This window comes from Strix uralensis, chromosome 4 (genome assembly GCF_047716275.1).
Source record: "Strix uralensis isolate ZFMK-TIS-50842 chromosome 4, bStrUra1, whole genome shotgun sequence".
NCBI classification, from domain to species: Eukaryota; Metazoa; Chordata; class Aves; order Strigiformes; family Strigidae; genus Strix; species Strix uralensis.
In genome coordinates, this window is record NC_133975.1 from 66,146,987 (window position 1) to 66,168,793 (window position 21,807).

Below are 21,807 nucleotides of genomic sequence, written 5' to 3' on the forward strand. Positions count from 1 at the left end.
CCTGCCTGCCCCTCAGCACCTTCCCATGCCCTTTCCCAGTTACTCAGCCAGCTGCACCCCAGCAGACTCTTTGATGGGCCCCCAGCTATGCAGAGGGCATGTCTGCAATCGAAGCAGTAATTATTTCTCGGTTTACCTCTGCAGTTGCGCTACATGTGACCTAAATATGCTACTTGCGGCATTAGAGATCGGAGGGGCAGAAAAAGGCATGCTTCAACTGACTCCACCACCTTGGACCAATCCACTAGCCTGCCGTGCACTTCTTGAAGACCAGAATAACAAAGATTCCCTTACGTTTATGGGAAAGTCTCCCTGACCATCTTCCCTGTGTAAAGTATTAATATAAAAAAATTAAGCTATTTGGCCACCCTGCCTGGTATTTTTCAAAGGCTCTCAACACTGGTCTGCCGTTGCTCTTACTGTAGTGAGCTGAAGGTAAAAGCTTTTGGAAAATCCCACCCCGTGTCTTGAAGAGCCAGGAATGAAATTGAATTGCCAAAAAATCCAACAACACTAATAGAAAGAGGAGTCTTGGCACACCCCTGACTGTGCTGCATCTGCTCTGCTAAGTAGGTACATTTATTTCAATCCTGTAGCTGTCTCTTGCTATTTATAGCTGCTAGCTTAATGAACTTTCAGGGTAGACACCAAGCCTGAGCCTTACTAAATTGATGTCTAAATATCCTTGTCAAATTAATTCAATCTCATTATGGATGGACTGTTCCACAGTTGGACTGGCAACTTCCACTCCTCACTGGAATCGACCAGGACATTCTCCACAACACAGGCTCTTTCCCTGCAAGTCAGGCACTCTGAGTTCGGAAGCAATACCAGAAATTACTTCATAGTAAACCAGACCGCACATCAAGAGGTAAGAAGACCGTTTAAGAACGGTCACACACATTTTTAAGAGACATACCATTAAATAGCCACCTCACACTCAACTTTAAGAGAAACGGGAGAAATTCTGTAAAGTGTCCCAAACACAGGCATTTTGACAAGCAGTCTCTCGGTCAGGCAGCAGGACTGTGTACCTACAGATCAGGCATGCTGTATTCTCCTCAAACTGCTGTATTGCTTCAGTAACCCTGCATGAAACTCATTTCCCATTTTGTGTAGAAGTGCTCCTGAAGAAGAGGCAATTTTGTGCTGGAGAGCTGCAAAGCTTGCTCTTTATAAGGAGAAAGCCTGGAAAACTCCTGCTGAATGCATTGCAGATGTCAAACAGATTGCATTTAAAACTAGAAAAGAGATGGTTTCCACACCGGTGGGCTCAAATTGCTTATTCCATGAGTGGTTTCAAATAGACCCTTGTCTCCATTTTGGAGGCAGTGCCAGCAACAGAGCCTTCTTCTGTCTATTCCTCAGCTCCTGCCAGGTGCTCCCTGGACATGAAGGCTCGCTCTGTCCTCACAGGAGACTCTGTCTCCATGTGTGTTTCACAGCACAGCCCTCAGCACTTTTTACCCCTTGCATTCACCAGAGACAGACTTGCCTACTTCGGTGCCCCATTTAAGACAGTAGACGTGAAACATTATTTCAGGCCTCATGTAAGAAAACTGTTCACAAGCACTGATATCGAGCAAAGGGGCAGACGTGCAGCAAAATACGATGGTTCTCAAGAAATGCGAAGCATGAGGTGAACAGACCGTAACTTAGCCACTGGTGGGATAGTTAGTGATCTAGAAACACCTGCATGCATGCCCAGGTCTCACAGATTTCAGCAGGAATTATGGATGTGATGAAGCACTTTAGAGACTTACGAGCACAAAGGAATCAATGGGCATTTCAGCCCCACAGGTGGGCTTTCTTTTCTGATAAAGGTCAAGTTGCTGAGGAGAGAACACAGCAAAAAAGCAGAGGAGCTTGGCCTCTGGGGATACCTGGCTAGCACCAGAGGTATTGCACTCAACAGACAGATGTTAGAAAACTATTTATACACACACACCCCGCACCACTCTCTTATCTAGGCTCTTAGACCCATCAAAAGACCTGAAGAACCTGAAAGGAGCAAACCCCATATTTGTTATGCAAGAAGCAAACCATAATGTAAAGGAAACTAAGGATAGTAATGCCATCAACTTCAGGGTGCCCCACATCAACCAGAAGCAACAAAGTGTTGTACTTGGATTAAAAATGAAAAAGCCTCCACTTAAACAAATCAACGTAGTGAATTCATACTACATGATTGCTCACCACAACATATTTTATATTGCTAGGCACCTTGATAAACCAAGCACTGACTAACCAGTTTGAAAAAAAAAAAAAGGGTGCCAACTGATGTTGCAGGATCTGCCAGGTTCGGACAATCTATTGGAGATAATTACAGTTCTCTCTCCACATCAAACATCCTCCCAAGCACTAAATGCAGGTGTTCAGTAGCAGGGTTGTAGCATGCATGCCCAAAATTGACAGCAAGCTTCAAGCAAGGAGGACTCAAGCAACTCTCTAGAGTCCCAGCTTGCCTTGCTCCAGATTACACAGAGCTTTGGAAAGAAGGCTGCATTTTAAATTAGAATTGTTAAAAGGTGCATATTAACCCGTAGTGAGGCATGATGCTTGGCAATCATTACAGAGGGACACAGTGGTTGCCTACATACCGAATCTGATCCATCCAGACCCAACCTCACCTTCACTGGGAGAGATGCACTCCATCCAGGATGACAGCACAAGCCTCAAACAGTACCTTAATGAAATGACTATGCTGCAAACATTTTCTCTTTCAGCAAAATGCTCCTCCTAACCCACATCTGAGGGCTCAAGAAAGTGTTTTTTACTAAAACCTTCAAGAGCTACTGTTGGTGGGTGGAAGAAGAATTTCTCTGAGCAAACTGCAAACCTTTACAAACCTTTGATGGGATGACATATCATCCCTTCCCTCTCTCTTGCTATATGGGTCCTCTAGAAACCACTCCAACAGACAGATCCAGATTTTCAACCTCTTCTCCCCATTTCTGGTTTTGTGTCCTATAAACAGGATCATAGTTACACCCTTCAACTAGTAAAGAAAACCTTCAGTAAGCTTAGCCCACATGTGACCATATGCAGAAAAGCTGCAACTAACAGTGTAAGATGAAAGATGGCCTCAGCTCACAACCGCTTATTCCTCCTTTAAGGTTTTCCAAAACTTAGATTCTGCAGTTATATTTATCCACCTGTCAACATTTTGACTCTGGCCAAAAATCAGGTTTTACTTTCTTCATGGAGGCAGATGCTAAGAAAATTCTATTACAATATGCAGTTTATTAGTTTCATGGGCCCCTCATTATTGCTTGTTGCTTTTGGGTCCCCGTGCTTTGCTGAATCCCCTACCAAAGCAAAGTATCACAGTCATTTCTGAAGCCCAGCACCACATGGGGCAAAGTGCCCTAAATGCCCATATCCAGTAAACTATGAACACTGAATTTCCTTTCCTCCTACTCCATTTTCTCAAGCATTATGCTCAGTTTAGAGCAATCTTTCACTCTGGCAACAACAATTTTTCAGACCCGCAAGCAGTTTTAACAAAAACAGTCAGTAAATCATACAGTATTGCAGCAAGGCACTGCACCTCACAACCTGTGGGATAAAACCTTTATATGCGGCCAATAGCAATAGCATATCATTACAGGAAAAATCTAATCTTAGAGCCCTTCAGCAAAGGAACTCCCAAAGACTCCCTTTTGGTCTTTAAAGACATTTACATGTACAAATACATGTTCATATGCATGTAAAGTACTATACTTAGGGTGACGATGAAGACATCCCATGTTTACAGCTAAAGAGTAATGTCAGCAGGCAGCTCACTGTCCCACCAAAGCCAGTTCCTTCTTTATCCTATTTCCACATAACACTGTTAAAAATGAAAGTGGAAAGAGGCAAAAAGTCAAGCAGCCTACAAGACTTTGTGATTCAGAGGAGAAAGATCTCAAGAACCTGAGATGCTGCAATCCACTTGAATGAAGGTTCACATCCTCCTCAAACCTGCAGGGTGCATTAGCAGTTCTGCAAAATATTACAGACCAGAGGAGCGAGCATCACTTCACATCAACGCGGGACATAGAAGTGCCATGCCCACACCTTTGCAACCCTACTTCTTAAACTGAAAAAAATGAAAAATTAAAAAGCAAGTGATGCCTCTTGTTAAATTCCTGAAAACAAGGTTTGAGGATGTTTATTGCCAGCTAGTTTTAAAAATCACTCCAAAGAACAGAGAATTTTCAATCTTTTGTTACTTATGTTACTAGCACCATTTTTGTGATTATTTTGTGTAAAATGCCGTAGAGCTTGAACTGAGGTGTAACATTGCAAGTCATTACTTTACAGCTTATAATACTAGCCCTTGACTACCCATGAAATTCCCCAAGATATTTTGGAAAGGGACAGGTATTTTATATTTTGGGCTTCTTGCTCTTCATTTGCTTGGAATCACCTTTGCCTATAAAAGGACTTCTACCCCAGCCACTGAATTCAGAGTCACGAATACACACAGACAGTTTTTTTACCTTCCAGAAACCATAGGCCATGCACCGATCAATTGAATGAAGACGAGAATTTCTGTTCTGTCGAAGAATCATACATATCTCTACTTCTGTTTCTTCTGACATGGTAACTGCTCATATCAGCTCAAGTCTGTACCCCATATTCCAAGCGCTTCTGTTCTACATGTGCTACAGAAATAGATTTGTATCTTTGTTAAGGGACACAGAGCTGAGCCAGGCCAAGGACAACCCAGGCAAAGCACAGGCATCTCTACGGAGCACCTCCTACTGCTAGGTACATAAACACCATGTCTACACGCTGACTGCTACGACAGAGCTTACCAAGAGATGTAATTTTACTGGGTTTGAGCCAGGGAGGTGAGCCAAATTAACCTGGAGGGCAACCAGACAGCGAGAAGAAACCCCTTCCTAGATCAAGCAGAGTTGCATTTCCTCATGGGAAAATCTCCGTGTGTCTGTAGTAAAGAACGAGGAAGAGGGAAATGGGTTCAGATCGCAGCCTGTCTCAGAGAAGAAACTTATATCTGCCTTCCTTGTTCCTCCCTTGTCTCGTCCCTTGCAAGTAACAGCAAACTGTACCATCCACTTCATTCTGAGATAAGCAATCAGTCGACCTGAGGAGGCAGAATGAGGCTTGACACCTCTACCCGTGCCAGCTGCCAAGCCGCCTTTCCACCATCAACCCCCTTCTCTGTCCAGCTGAGTCTTTCCTTCACCCCACTAAGAGCATTGACCTTCATTAACCAGAGACTAACTGAATATGCCCAATACTCTAGCGGGTCAACACTCCAGCCATTAGCACTACAAAAATGACTAAAGCTTCACTCTGAAAACCCTGTTTTACCCATCACCTCTCAATATGCTATCCTTCCCCTTCTGCAGTGTTCTGACAGCATAAATCATCTGTTTTCCAACTTTTATGTGTGTTTTAGGCAGATAAGAAGAGGGTATTTAAAGTCCACTTACTAGTAATGTAATAGCATTTTATTTTTTACCTGAAATATACTTGTATGCCAGCATGTATGTATGGATGGTACAGAATAACCACTGCTAAAAAATGTTTCCTTCTAACTGGTCCTAAGTGGAAACCAGGGCCAGGCTGGTTAAAGGAGGTGCTTTTAGCAATAAGGTGCTGGTACGCTTCAGCTGGAACATGGATTTGTAATAGTCTGCGGTTTAAGGAAGCCACATTTCAGCTAGCACCAGTGTCAGCAGTCCTGCCTGAGAACAAGGGCGTGAACTCCAATTTTCTCTCCGTGCGCAGAGACAGCCCCTGCAGGCCTGGAAGATACTGAAAGGGCTCTGCAGAGGGAACATCACCTTCAAGCCGCCTCCTCAGTGTATCAGAGAGTATCCCTGTCTGGATTTTTGAAGGAGGCATCTTTCTCAAGCAATAATTTGCTTAGGATAAAACATATCTGTATGTGTTCAATTTCCTTAACTCTCTCCAGATGGGAGAGCTGAAGGTTGTTTATAAACTACCAGAGTTTGGCTTGTTTGACTGAACTGGACACAGCTTTTAAAAAAAGGATTGACTTTTCCAGACTGCACCAATTCCCAAATACAGAAGCACAGCTAGACCGGTTTTGAACTGGAACAAAACATTTATAGGGAAGGTTTGCATTTCTGGACCTGTTTACTCTCTTGCCTGTATCCACAGACATGTTTCATCAGGTTCGTTTGTTGTGGGACAAGCAGCTTGACCCAGTGAGTCAAATCCAGATTTGGTCAAAATCTGATTGCACAGTTTTCATCAAAGAAGCTGAGAAATCATCTTCAGGTAAGATATCTAGGTTTAGGCTTCATGGTCCTTAGGGACGGATCAAGAAATAGAAGCGATGTATCATATCAAAGCTGGCTTAAGCTTTCTACTCAGTAAAAACAAAGCTCTCAGTATACGGAGACAATCAAGTAGTTTCCTAAACTTTTAGGAACTATTTTAACAACTATATTATTAAAGATTTTGCAAATCAAACTTCATATTCTTGTCCTTGCATTTGAAGGTGAAATAAACTACCAGTTACATACAACCTGAACTGACAGTGTCTAATACTTGGCCACCAAGTTAATAATTGCAAAAATCAACAAAGAGAAGGAGCTATATAAATTCTGGATTTTATACACTGAGATGCACTGTACTTTTCCTTAAGATGTTTGGGTTTTCTTCATGTAAAATTGGATTTTGTTTGTTTTAAAACATAGTTAACAAAACAGAATATAGGAATCCCAAAATCTTCCAATTCTAAGGAAAAGATTGAAACATCCTCCAGTTCAGTCCCTTCATCTCAGCAATAAACAGCACTTTCATGTTATTATCTTATTAAACTTGCATACACCTATCACCTTCTCTGCAGCCTTTCTGAAGGCAGTGTCCTACATGCTATATTCACAACCCAGCATTCATCGAGCCTTAGTCTCTGACGGGTACCTGAAGCATGCATGAATCCGATCCTGTTTTTTAATGGCGAGCAGAGTCCCTGGTTACAGCCAGCCATCATGCAAAGCAGTGTTATGCAAAGGTCATTAACACAGCTGTCCCAGCAGTCCTTAATCCTGGGAACTGCAACACCCTCGCTCTTCTATTCTTGGGTGCCTTCACGAGAAAGGCGCTGAGCTGCGTAAGATGGCACAGCGGGTTCAGGATTTCCTCTTTCCTTGGTGTCCAGCGCTTCTTTTTTAACTTCTCTTTCGACGACATGGAAACACTGTGTACCCCATAAGCATATCCAGCAAGCCCCTGCAGAGCTGGTCTAGCTCTGGCAGATGCAGTCCCTTTGTAATCAGCCATCCCTGTAAAATGACCTCAAGCATGTTAGACTAACGCTCACTCTCTGGTTGTCTCCACGCTCTGCATTTCATTTCTTGCTCAGTTGTTGTTATTTCCCCATCCCACCCCTTCAAAGAAGAAAAGCAAAATCCAAAACTCTCTCCTTCCTGGCCACGATGCAGCCACTGGCCAACTGGCACCCCTACTCTGTAGCGAATGGCTTCATTCTGTCCCACTCCACTAAACCACACAGCCCTGACAGATATTTCAGCTTCTGATGTCACATACTCTCTACTGACAGCTGTCTCAAATATATGTAATATATTTCATTTCTCCCAACTCCATTAAAACTGCTGTTCAAAATTTCCCAATTCTTTGTTTCTAATATTCTTATTCTTTTGAAATTGAATTTGAGCCACATACCCCTCATCCATTTACTATTAACAGATGAAGATTAAAAAAAAATCAGGGTTACAACTCAGATTTCTTGCCATGATTGCCAGTAACGAATATCAGACTAAGTAAGCTTTGCCTGAAAAGAACTGGTCTTCTCTTGGACACACTCTGAGAGTGGGGTACACGGCACACATAAGCCATTCAGACCCTCAAAAAGCCTTCATCAGAGTTCCAGTAAGAGACATCTAAAGCTGGAACAGTCTGAATATCCAGCAGCTGTCTCAGATGGACAACCACCTAAGAGACAGCAAATGAAATGGAAATAAAGAGCCATTTATAAATGATGGAGAATGTCAAAAGCAGAACTAGAGAATAAGTCAGCAAGCAAAAATAGTGTAGGAAACAAATAATTCAGGTCAACTATGAAGACAAGAGTTTCAGAAGGGAAAAAAACCTGGGGATATGAGGCAACATGTAATTCAATGTTTGGAAATTTAAGACAGTAATCTGAACTACTCCTATCCTTTACAGTGTTCTAAATTAACTGTGCCAGCTCGTAAAAAGATCTGGCCACCAGCGCAAAACAGCAAGTCCCTGCAAGAACCTGGTAAAGTATCTGGATACATGAGACGATGAACAATACAGAAAAAGTTACAAACGATGTAGTATTAATGCTACTTCATGGGACACCTGGAATATGGTGTGGTATTTAAGTGATCCCACTCCAAAAATACATAGTGCAAAGAGGTCAGGGTGGAAAAAGACTATGGGAAAATTCTCAGTTAGAGAAAGATGAAAAGACTGCACGTTCTTACATGCAGATGAAGAGTAGACAAGAACATACTAACCTGTAGAAACAACAGAGGAAAAAATACCATTAACTCTTTTTCTCAAAGGACACAAAAAGGAAACAATGATGAACAAAACATAAGGCAGAAAATCAAAACCTGATGGAAGAAATAGGTTTTCAACCATGGGCATAATTAGCCTGTGGAAACGATTCCCCTAGGTTATTGATACATCCAGAAGCCAAAAAAGGAATTTCTAGAGATCTGGTCACCTGCACACCAAAGGAGAACAGAGATGTAAATATAAAAATTAAACTTAAAATATCTAGAGTTCTTGAAGACAAGTAATTATGTCTTTCAGTGTAAAATCAACTCCTGGTTTCTGAGCGTTGACCAGTTGGGACAACTAGGGAACTATAGCTATGAAGAGCAAACGGACGTGTGACTTGCCTTCCTTTTTGTTGCTGCTCTCTGAAGTATCTGCACCACCGAGAATAACAGGCCCTGGGCTACAGACATGACTGATCTGATCCCATGTTACTCTCTTTATATGCAGCAACTATCCAGCAACAGAATTTCAAAATGAAAAATTCACAAATTTCTTCCATCAAAGATCAGGTTGTATGACCCCTGCTTGCCCCTCCCTCTCTGTCTCATGCACAGGAACATTTTCCCACTTACAAATAAGTTCTTTAATGAAACTCCAACCATTTGGAATTAGCCTCAATAATCTGAGCTACATCATATCCATATAACATAGGGCTGTTCTCCTATATTCAAACCTTGTTAGCATGTTCCCACTTCAGCAGGCTGTCACCATCTCTCTCCCACTTCTATTTAAGCAGCCATCCCCCACATTTCAGAACAAACTTGTGACCAAGAGAGAAGACAGCAAGAGGGGTGGGTCTTTATGACAGTCTCCTACAATGTTACTGAAGAGCTGCATAGTGATGACACTAGATAAAGATCTCTCTCCTCTGGTTAACAATTTCAGTATGAATGGAGGTATAGGGCATCCAAAACAGACCCTTATCTGCCTATCAAAATTCAGATATTCAACCCCTACAAATACTCAAACATACAATAATGCTGCATTTTATTCTTCTTTCTGTTTGCAAAACTTAAAACTGTATAATTACTAAAGGGAAAAGACTTATTAGAACCACAAGTCATTGATACAATGAAGCCAAATCCCAAGTGGGTATGTTTCTCTCAGTCTCTAGCAGTGGTCTTGGTGCTTCTCACCGACCTGTTCCTATGAGGCTGTTTCTAGCTGAACCACAGGGTGCTTGCATTCTAGAGAGGGTTCACATCCTGAGAGCCAGGGCAGAAGCTGCAACAGATCTGCCCAGGCATCTACTCAGTCTTTGCATTTCCTTGCTATCTCTTTACATACAGTGTCAAATTGCTTTTTAAAATTTGGCCTGTTCCTGGCTGGCATTAGCTCAGGAGCAAACTCAGGTGTTATAGAGGGATGAAATGTCTGCTCCTGCCTGTGCCTTTTCCAAGCCACAGCAAGTGATTAAGACTACTCCAACCCTGCAACATGAGATGGCTGTTTTCGTGGATCCAGTTTCCTCCTCCATGATCAGATCGGGAGCAGATCACTAGACAACAGACCACTGTAGTGAGCGACAACTGAAACCAGTACTTACTGAGTGGTTTAAGGATGCTGCTGCTTGTCTCATCAGCGTTTTCTACGTCTGATTTGTCGGAGTAGTTCTCAGAGATTTTCTCCTTTTCTTTCTTTTCTTTGTGCCCAGGTCTTCTTCTATGACGCCTCCTTCTCCTATAGCTCTTCGGCACGTGGACCCCAATGTAAATAGTGTGATGACCTAGGGAACACAAGAACAGCAAATATTAGCTTCGACTGCACGTACTTTGTGCATTGCTGGCCAGTACAGTTCATGCTGCATTTCAGTCAAATCGGCAAGTGAAGCATCTTTCTTCGCTGGCCTAACATTAATGAGTAGCATTTTTCTTGTCTCCAAATGTGAGCTAGGGCCTCTTTAGCTACCATTTAGAAAAGTATTTTTTTCTACAATCATTTCTGAGAGTGCATGCCAGTGCAGACTCTGATAATTATTCTGTACTTGTGACTCATTTGAAAATAAAAATTAAAACCACAGAAGGCCATCATACTCATTTTGCAATATTGAACACAGTGCTCTCCAAAAACATTCTACGTTATTTTTTCCATCTGTTTTACCAAATACGCTGGCTGGACTTAACACCTACCTTGGGCAAGCTGATTCAGCTTAATGGAAGAGTTTAGAGCAACAAAATTTACATCACTTGACTATGCAGCCCATTGTATAACAAGTGTCAAAATATCATTAGGGTATTATTATAACACAGCAGATAAGGAAGGACTAACATAAGTTACTGTAAACTTCTAAGTACCTGACACTTTCCAAAACACAAATTAAGTAATAAGAGTGTCAAATTTCATATGCTGACTGTAAACACAAAGTATGCCTTTTCCCTTTCATATAGACTTTCATTTCAAACTAAAGCACTTAAACTACATTTGCCAATTCTTATGTCTTCTTGATGAGTTTGATAAAAATGTTTTATTTTCAGGGCTTTCTGCACTTCTACCAGCTTGGGATAAGTATCCTTCCTTGTGCTTATAGAAAGCATTTACATGTCTTTTTCTGTGCCCAAATAATTCAGATATCTTACTACAAGCTTTAAAAACAGCTCCTTCAGATTTAACTCTTGATAAATGACAGCTATATTCTATGCTTTTGACCAAATTTGGTTTTCCCATTCGCATCTCAGCATAGCCAAGCAGAGAGTTTCAGATAAACACACATGCCCTATTACTGACTGAAGGACATTTATCTGAATGAATGAGCCACAAATGCACGTAAGAACAAATGTATTCATCTGTAGGCACAGCCATTTGCTTCTGCTCACAGCGGAGCATTCCTGCAGAACTGTTACCTCCACAGAGTCACTGTCTCTGTCACCTCCCATCCATCTATTCTTAGTATCTGCTTACACCTTGCATGAATGCATGGCTATTAAAACCCCGTGAGAGCATACCAGATGACATATTCAAGAGAAGGCAGAGGCTACGTTTTTGGAGAGCTGTGCTCCATCATGAAGCACTGTCCCAGCCCAAGTTGTGTGGTGGGTGCCTCCCCAGAGAGAGGGGAGACCCTCCCGAACTGCAGCCTTCAGACCCCAGCCTCCATGACTGCTGTGGCTTTGAGATAAGAGATCCCTCAGTCCTGACTCCAGCACCTACAGGTATCTGTCACAGAAGACATTCAGCCAAAAGACTCTCTTGAAACACAGTCCACATCATGAAATCACATCACTCCTGAAACCACAGAAACTTCTGTCAAATGAGTGGGCACCCAACAAGATGATGGCAATGGCATCTGAAACCAGATGAGACATGCTTCTGTGTTACCAGACACATATCTCTGCAATACCTCTCTGTTCAGCTCAGAGCTGCGTCCACCTCTCCCTTTTACAGCAGCCATACTCCCATTTGCTCAGGAACAAGAATTAAGTCAAGCAAGTAACAAAAGTCAGGCTTCACTTGATAAAACACTCATGCACTTGAGAAAGCTAGAGAGAAAACTCGCCCTTGCCACCAACCCATCTCCACCGATTTCCCCTTGTTACAGAGTACGAATTGCTCTTTCCTTTCACCTGCAAGCTGCACCTATTCTCACTCTTTGGTTTTAGCAGCATTACAAGGTTCCAGCTGAACCACCTATTCAACAAGGCATGGGAAGCTGCTCTGGAAATGTCAGCACAACAGTAAAGCCGGAGTCTGCAGCCACCAGTTAACTTCACTGCTAAACATGCACCTCTAATCCCTCATGATGATAAATCCAATCTTTTGACACTGAACCACCAAAAATTTAGGCACAAAATACCCTACTGCCATAACAAACTGACTTTTCAATGAAAAACAACCCTGCATTTGTCATTTCAAATTCCATACACTCTTGAGGCCAGCTGTGAAGTCTGGAGAGTCCTTCACCTTTTTTGCATGTGAATTTTCATACTGAAAGCAACCAAGATCTTTTAAAAAGCTGCTTGACCAGAGTGGCCCCCCTTGATAGCAACTTTAAAATAGCTAGCTGAGTTCCCCGAGGGCTTTGCAAATAATGGAATGATGAGCTGTATGCAAGGATGGGGCCAGAAGCTTATGAAAATAGCTCATGCCCTATGTATAATACACTGTCCCTCATTACCCATCTACATACGTGCTCTACAGCCCAGCAAGACTACTGGCATATACAGATCTCCAGGAGTAGCTCCTTTGAAAAGCAGTCATGGAGGACAAATTAGAAATTTTAAATGCATGCTGTTGTTGAGTTACTTAAGTATAAAAAAGCATCTGAAAAAGGCTTCTTAAATACTACATTCTGAATTCTCAAAGGCCAATAAAATAGAAAAAAAATTTCTCCAATACAATTACTTGAAAAAATATGTTCATCCCCAGACTGGCACTAAGTGTATTACATTTTGGCTCCAAAGTAATTTGTTATGTGGAAATTGTAGTAGAAAGCAGAGGCTTACAAAGCAATTCCCTTCTCACTCACAGATGATGATGGTGCGACAGGGCCTGTGATGGTCCTGAAATGGATCACATCATCATTCTGGTGGCTAGAGTGCTACAGCAAGCTCAAGTTTATGTACTGGTGGTAACTATGTACATTCAAGACCACACTAAATAAATAAATAAAACAGATATACAATGATATGTATTGTCCATGATATCAAGATAGAAACTAACAGCTATGAAGAGTTAGTGAAAATCTCTCTGAGTGAAGTACAGTTACTTTTTAGGCAGTATTATCTAGGCTGAGGTATTAGAAGTTCTGCTGCTGCCGGGCACCAAAAGCTGTACAACTGCCGGGTACAGTATCAGACACTAATAACTTGCCATCTCAGGGAGCACGACAAAAAAAGAAACAGAAATCCGGGGTTGAGCAAGGTCCAAAATCAGGCAGCACACCAGTGACAGAAGAAAAGGGACCCACATCTGCTGCCTGTAGCCCAGCATGCCAGCACCACAATCTTGGAGAAGGGGGCTCACACCACAGAGGGAATGGGCAGAGCCACAACACCAAAGTCAGGGACATCTGCAGCGAGACCTTACAGATCAACACCTGAAGCCAGGATTTAGCTCTAGGATGTCAAAAGGAAACCAGGAAAGCTATTGCAGCCACTGGAGACATCAGCTTTAACACAGCAGATGGCATAAACCCTGCATAGGGACAGAGAAGGGGAAATCTTATCTGAGCACAAGCAGGAGCTGTAGGGCAGGGGTGGCCCTAAGACAGTGCTAGCTGTTCCCAATGAATTCTGGCAGCCAAGACCGCACCCAAAAGCCAGATGCAAAAGGATGGAGCAATTCCAGTATCTCTATTAAAACAATGTCCTCCTTTGAATCACCTCAATTCTGTGGTCAGCTTGATAATAGAAACACATCATAGTAAGCCTGTAGTCTTAATACTTTAATATGCTGCCAACAGAACTGGACAATCTCTGTAATCTTTTGACCACGTGGGCACTGTACAGATTTTGGTAATATGAAACTAAGTTGTATATACGCAGGCAAACATCTGCATTACTTAGCTGCTTTTCCCTATTCTGCAAAGGAGAGACTTAATGTTGCTTTTTGCCTTCCCCTCCCCAAGTCTGTTCAGGGAGGCCAAGCAAGACATTTTTCTTTTCTGCGTACTTGAAGTGCTTGGCATCTGTTTATATTGTTGCAAATGCTGAGATAAACTTTTAGGCTCCCTTCCCAAAGCGCCTGGAAGGAAACAATTGACACATACTCCCAATGCACTGGGTTTCTGAGACATTTCCTACTCACCAGGGTAACAGAGCCTTTCCCATGAGAACCACTGACTACAAATGGTAATGCCTGATAAATTTAACGTGACACACATGCACCGTGCTATTATCCTATGTCTTGGTGGAGGACGGGAAGCACAGAGCCAAGTGCTAAACTCCTCCTGGCAATCCAGCTCCCACTCAGCCGTAACTTTCTCTTGCACACCTGACATGGACCAATTGCCAGTTTCCTCCTGTGGCCCCTACAGCATTCACAGCCTTTTCTGGGGGCTGCTCCCATAGCCCTCTCCCAGGAAGATGATTAGCCTCTGTGTGCACCTCATTAATTTTTAAAGCTGTTTTGGTTGACCAGAGGCATTTATTTCACAAGACTAAAACCCATCGGTAAGATGCACAGCAAGACCTGCAGGTCAATGGGGCACCTTTTCTCTTCTAAGTGACAGTGGTGGGTAGTGGCTCCCTTGAACTTTCACCTGCTGTAGCTAAAACTTTTGAAGTTAGTTTCTTGTGCCTGAGGAGAAACTTTACTGTGCACCAAATTCAGAGCAAAATCGTTTCATCTGATTATTAATAGAGCAAGAAGTAGTCATCATCAGAGAGGTATTTTTCCCCTGGAAAAATTTTGGTTGAAACCACATCTTTTGCTTTATTAAGAGCTATTAAAGAATAGCAGCTCATGATGCAGAGTCCAGATTTAGAGTTTGGGCACAGGAGACTCCCTGAGTCAGTTTTACCAGTGAAAACCCACTCATGTATTATCAAATTTAAGTTCTGTAAAACACAGCATTCCCTCCCTGCCTGCAAGAGTATCTGTTCATCTCTTGTCTCCATCCTGGCCAAGCATGGTCTTGTTGACGTCCTGGGAATGAAACTATCCGAATCCCAAGCTGTGCACGCCACACAAGCTCAGCGTGCTGGCCCCAGCAGTGCTCAGACAGCTCCAGACACCCTGCCTCAACCAGCCAGGCCCCCAAGCACACCACCTCAGTGCAATGCCACACTATGTCTTTTCTGAGTTATTCCATTTAAGGAAATATGGGGGTTAAAGAAATGTAAACATAGGAAATAAAAAAAGTGTACTGAAAAATAAAAACAGTAAGTAATCTGCAGGCTTGAAGTTGTCTGACCTGGTAAAGATTCAGTCACCCCTTAGTTCCTTGTGTGTGTTTATGTAGCCAAATCTGTGTGTTAGCACAGCCTGATCACCTACTATAGACACAGTCCAGGTCTCCTTTCAGGGGCTCACTCCCCATCACCTGCTGAGGTTTACAGAAAGCTTCACAAGGGTTTTGCAGTAGGAAAATCCAGGACCTGCATCAAACACACCAGGTTCCTATACCTATATACCCATAATTCTGTCTAGGTGCTTTTGCAGCCCGTGTGGCACAAAGCTGGAAGCAAACCTGCACTGTATGTCAGTGAGGATCCTTTTCTGTCAAAGAAAGAAAGGATGGCAGTTGTCTAGAGACCGAAAGGCAGGATGTACATGCAATGCCTGCACCGAGCAGCTGTCTGGTCCACTGCTAAGCGAGGGGGACAGCAGCTGTGAAAGAACCAGGACAAGCCAAGGAGCTGGTTAAACATACATGATGAAGAGACCTGGGGATCTGCCTGCATGAGACATGTGTTGGGAGCCAGGGAATTACTCACTCTCTGTGCAACCATGTCAGTCCCAAATTCGATGTCCCAAAGTCTGTGACGCACAAGCCATCTATACTGTTCAAAACACGTGGATATATTCATGCTACAGGCAGCAAATCACAAAAAAAATCGAGAGAGAGAGAAATGCATAGTTCAAGTGTTGTCTCCCAAACTAGTTTTGGAACCATATTTGCCTTCAAGAGCATTATCACTTCCTACCATGCCCTTGGTAAGAAACGAGTTCATCCCAGAAGAATCATACAGAAGAGACCTGATGTGTGAGGCACCTACGGAGAGTTGCAGAGTTCAGATTTCTCACAAAGTTTCCCAGAATCACCACCCTAAAACAGACTTTCCACAAAGCCTTTTGTATTGTGTATTTCAACACATACATGTAATAGATTATCAGTGGCCATAGTAGTAATTCACATGTAGGGTACTAGCAGAAAACCTGTGTTACAGGGAATGCAAACCAAAATTACAGCCTTAGCGTGACAGAAGAAAAAAAAAAAAAAAGGCAAATCAGCAGACATGATTAGATTATCCAAGGGTGGTGACACCTTTTGTGCCTGAGATCTCTGCATTCATCTGGACACTGAGCTGAATCTAGAGCTTTCTGTAACCCTAGTGCATGACCAAGTGCAGGCTTTAAGCCTGACACTACCTAAGACTGAAATTATTTTTTCATTCCACATACCTACAGCCAAATGAACAAGCAGAAAGAGATCACTATATGATCCTCCCCATTTTTAAGCACTAAATCTTTTAAGAAAATGGTGACAGTGCAATGGCTTTTGCTTAGCAAAAACAAAACTTGGTCATTTGGAGAAAGAAGCCGAAAGTCACAGGATCAAAGGATAAAGTCTGTCTGGTGCCTAATATCTAAGAAGGAATCCCTTCCACATGATCAGGGTTGTTGAGACTTAGAGCCTGGTCAGACTAGCCCATAAAGAATCTCAGACTGGCACCTTAGAAGAAAACAAGATCAAAACATTAAAAATTTATAAAGCAGTGAAAATGAGCTGAGCATTAGCAGTTTTCATGGGTCCCTTGTTTTCCCTTTCAAGGCTCCTTTCCAAAGAACCGGGAGAGTCATGTTAAACCCCATCAAGCTTGAACAGGCTCTTGTGGTTACAATGGACATGTCTACACAGCCAACCTCTTGTCCACAAGCTCTGGCCACTTGCGCCTCCTGCACTGGGCAGCCACCTGTACTCAGGTTCTCGAAGAAGACAGGGACAGATATTTCAGGCCACGCAAATGAAGGGCTTTGCTCAGGATGCCCCAGCCATTTAACTTTGGGGCATGGCTGACTTATAAGACAACACACGCAGGTAAAGCTGTGCCCTTCTCTGCCCGTTTCCACAGCCTAGCTATAGGTCTCATACACGGATGGAAGTGAAACACAGCATAACCCCAGGGCAGGAAAGCTTTACTTAATGATGTGGCTTCCTATGGCTTTCACTCCTACCACTAACGAGCCGCTACCTTCATGAAAACTTGCTCCTTAACCATGTCTGACATTCGGGAATCTGCACCTACCACTGCTCCAAAGTCACAGGGGATGCAGCCCCGCTACATGCTTCATCAGCAGAAGACGGTACAGCACACTTTGTGGCCAAGAAGGTGACAGCGTACTGTCAAGCACACAGCCAGACGTGGCACTAGCCAACGCACTGCTGGGATTGCGGCCAGGCTAGCGCAGCTTTTGGCAGCTGCTTTTCAAACTCGGGGTGGCGGCAGAAGGGTACTTCTCGTTTTGTGTGAGAATCAAAGGAAATAAATGACATAAAAAGCTGATGGCCCAGAATGACAAATAAATCACCGGGATGGTCCATTTTACAGGGGAGATACTAAAAGTAGCACTAAGCAAGTCCAAAACTAAGCCCTGCTTAGTTTCAAATCAGCTCAAGAAATAAGAACAAAAGGTCACGCCATCATGTGTCAAGTGCCCTTAACCCTACCTGATTTTAAAGGGGTTGCAGGTGCTGGTGCTAGCAGAGGAGCAAGGTGCAGGCCCCTCCATCCCGACCAACTCCACCAGCCAGGACACGACTGTGGCTCTGCACACCCAGGTGTGCACAACACCCCATTTCAGAGAACTGTTCGCACCAGAGAAACAGAAATGACTCTCCCAGTCCCTCCTACACAGTCATCATACTTCACCTAAAAAGTTCCCAGGAGCGATCTGGAAGAGCATTAATTTCCAACACAGATGGAAACACAGGGCACAAAACCAACAGGCAAACAGGTCTATTTTCAATGATACACCAGGAAGATGCAAATTCGGGTTAGGGGAAGAGACATGGAAATTCACAAGAGCTGTTGGTGAACATGGCTGGTTCATGCATTAGAAACAAGGAACATGATGATTTCCCCTAGCACTATGTAAGACCTAAGTACTATTCCCATTAATGCACATGAACACAGATACTGAAACTCAAAAGAGAACAAAACCAAACCATAACCAACCCTCTTGATGGACTGACCAGGCATACTCCCAGGCTCACCACTCCATTCCCACAGGGTTTTCAGAACATCCTGATATTCAAGTGACCGATTTTTCAAGTGAATAAAAACTTATAGATGAGGTAAACAGCAGAAGAATTCATTGAGCATTTCATTGAAATCTGGGTGAAATCTAAACAAGTTTACATAGCAGTTGGAGATAAATCAGATCCAAATCCCTCCTGTTCCCCACATCAAAATAGCCCCATCAAGCAGCAGGGCCACAGAAAAGATGCGTTTCCCTCCAAAGAGAGGGCAGCCCGCACAACTGGAACAGGTTCAGCTCTTTTGTGTCACAGTGACAATTTTATTAGTGCAGAAACATGCATGTATGTCTTACAGTAGTGACACAGTGGCACAAAATTACCTCTCTGCAAGAGGTTCCCATGAAGGGAACCCAAGGTCTTTTGAGGGACTGAGCGCAGACTGCCACAGGACCAGCAATAACAGGTGGATGCCTAGAGTTGGACAAAGGATGCCGGGTAAGAGACTGGATGGGAGAAGCAGAAGAAATCATGTCTGTATGGAAAAGACTGGAAAAAAGTGGCACAAGTTTGTAACCAGGGAGCTGAAAAAAACAGATCAGGAAGGCCCTCAGGCATAAGGGCCTTTAAAACATCAGTAGTATGCAATAAACTAATTTTTATATGATATGTGGCAGCTGGCCAAAGAAAAGGGTCAGTGTGAACCCATCAGGTGATGGGACCAAATACTTGTAAGAGGACAACCATAAGGTTGAGTAGGGGGTTCACAACCTAATAAAAGCCATCAGGAGAACAGCCTGCAATGAGAGATGCAGTAAAGGGCAAAAGAGAACACAGAGGCTCCAAGAGAGACAAAACCTAAGCTACTATGCAACTGACAGATGAAATAGGAAGGGACAAGATTAGAAACACCAGGGCCCTCTTCAATTCTGCCAACTCTGACAAAAGAGCCCCAAATTCATAGCTAAGATGAAGGTATTCAAGAGAGGTCCCAGCATCAGCAATGAAGATGCACTGAAGATTACTTAATTGAGCAGGGGACTTGTCCAAAGGTCATTTTACATATTTGTATTACTGCAGTCCTTTACTAAAATCAGTACAAGGGGCAGGGAACTTAGCTGTATAGGGGAAGACCGCACACAAATCAGAGATTTTTTTTTTTCTTTTATACCATCAGGCTTCTAGAATTTCAGTATCTTCAAAAGGTCAGTTTAATCTTTATGTAAAGTGACCTCTGTAGTCTTTAAAACGTTCCCACGTAATACTACTATAGTTAGCCAGAATGAAAGTCTGCCTAGCCATCTGTCTAAAGCTTGCACTTCTCCATTTCAAACGGATGCTTGCTACCCATCAGTGACCCAGACTTGAACTGCCCGATTCCTAACAGGATTCAGAGGCCACTCCAGCAAAGCATGTTTAAAAGGTGAGTTAGCACTGTGCCCTGAAGAACTGGATGGCTCTAACAGATGGAGGTCACATAAAGTCAAGTCAAGAGTATCTAAACAGGAGAAGAAAATGAAAAAATGAAATGAGATCTTCTTCTGACTTCTTGAAGATCCTACAAACCCTGTTTGTTTCAAAGTAGCAGACCAAGTCAATCACCAAAAACTACACTAGGAATTGCTAAGAAAGGATGGATCAGAATGTGAAACCCAGAAGAGACACGTTGATGACAGCTACAAGGTACTACTCCATGACAAGAAAATATAAGGAAGTTGGCAATGAATTAACAGGTGGACATTGTTTAGACAGAACAATAAACATGTGTTTGGAGTATTCTCACTGAGCTGTATATAACCCATTGTGAGACTCTTACCCACAACTCCATAAGCTGCTTTTCTTTCTCTCTTCTTTGGAGTTATGAGAGGTTACAGAAGCCACCAAAACCTGTTCTGCTGTGATATGATCTAATCTGGCCAGTACTGCTTGGATTCCATTAAAAGAAAAGGAAGACTTTAAAAACAAATGGCTCCGGGCAACAGGGCAGAGGAGGGGAGCCGTTCTAGACTGTCCACTCCCAAAATGCCCCAAATGACCACCCAAAATAAGCCATCTTGGCTTAAAACCTTGGCCTCATTTTCCGTATTTCCATCTCATTAATTACAAAGACTGATTAAATGAATACCAAGATGTACTTGGCAACGTCAAGCTCATAGATGCAGGTTTTAGACAACCCTCCAAATACGAGTAAGAGCCATGGTATAATGACTAAGGCATCCAAGTGCTGCCCCCATTTCAGAGAAAGAACCTCAAAACCGCTTTCTAGGTACCAGAGGTTGGCTGCTGCTTTACCACTTGCACACAAGCAACAAAAAGGCATGCCGCTTAAATCTGCACTCCAAACTCTGAAGCAAACACTATGGTCCTTTTAGAGCCTGAACTCCTAATCACCACCAATGACTGCATGGAGTAGCACGTTGTCCAAAGCCTGAAGAACAAACAGCAAAGGCTGGGCACAGGTTAGCAATAAAAACAAGACAGTAACTGCAACGTGCCAGGCAGAGATCTACCTAAACCATCAGTCTGTGTCTTTGGGTTTGCAAAGTGCCAGGCAGCTCACAGCAAGTCCTCATAACTGCCTGACTCTGCAGTACCGCACCACAAGATAGAAAAACAGCCCCGCTGCAAGCAAACCTTGATTCCAAGGCTGCAGTTATAATGAAACATATAGAGGCCACAGTGTGTTTTATGACGGGCAGACTGTAGCCAGAGCTGGGGTTGCTAGAAGGCAGGGCACAGCCAAGGAATGCCAACAACATGGCGCTCACTGGCAGGAACCCCATTCACACAAAGGCCTCACCTGACACCTCTCCAGCAGCACAACACTTCCTTCAAGGAAGTGCCTGAGTTTCCTATGTCCCTTCTCAGCCTCTTTTTACTGCTAAGGAAGTTCTCCCAGCATCACGCAACCAGATTAGGAACATCACCCAAAGGGACAGGCCTTCACAAAGGCTGAGACAATGATTCAACTAGCATACAGACTGCACTTATCCCAGCAAGGTACAGAAACAGCCCTAGCGGCAGTTTCCAGATTAACCCCAGCTCCGCTAGTTCTGGGTGCACAGATGAAAGAAGGAAGGACACTCCAGAGTTCCCTAGCTACATGAAGGCTGTGACTGTTTGAGGTGGCCGAGCTTGAAGCAACCTGGCCCTGACCTGGGGTCAGGTATCTTCCACTTTCTGCCTGAGTATCTTTCCTTGTTTGCCAAGTGGGTTCTGTCATTTACCTTCACTATTCTTGATTTATGGCATGGAATAGATGTAGAGTCGTTATCACGAGCACACTGAGAAAACAGAGGCCCATGCCCTTGGTCTGGACCTGCTGTGCACTGCCCAAGTGCCTGCTCTCTCTTGCTAGGGATCAGCAGCTTCAGGATGGCCCGAGTCACACTCAGAGCAGTTGCTCCCAT

The 21,807-nt window shown here is 43.3% G+C and overlaps 1 protein-coding gene across 5 annotated transcripts in view; it reads right to left on the minus strand.

Moving 5' to 3' along the window:
- SLC4A4 (solute carrier family 4 member 4) overlaps positions 1 to 21,807 on the minus strand; it is a 235,620-nt gene that overhangs the window by 135,238 nt on the left and 78,575 nt on the right. For all 5 annotated transcript variants that reach the window (XM_074867030.1, XM_074867031.1, XM_074867029.1 and 2 more), the window contains exon 3: positions 10,088 to 10,267. In XM_074867030.1, the coding sequence (XP_074723131.1) occupies positions 10,088 to 10,267 (180 nt within the window). The remainder of the gene's footprint in view (positions 1 to 10,087; positions 10,268 to 21,807) is intronic.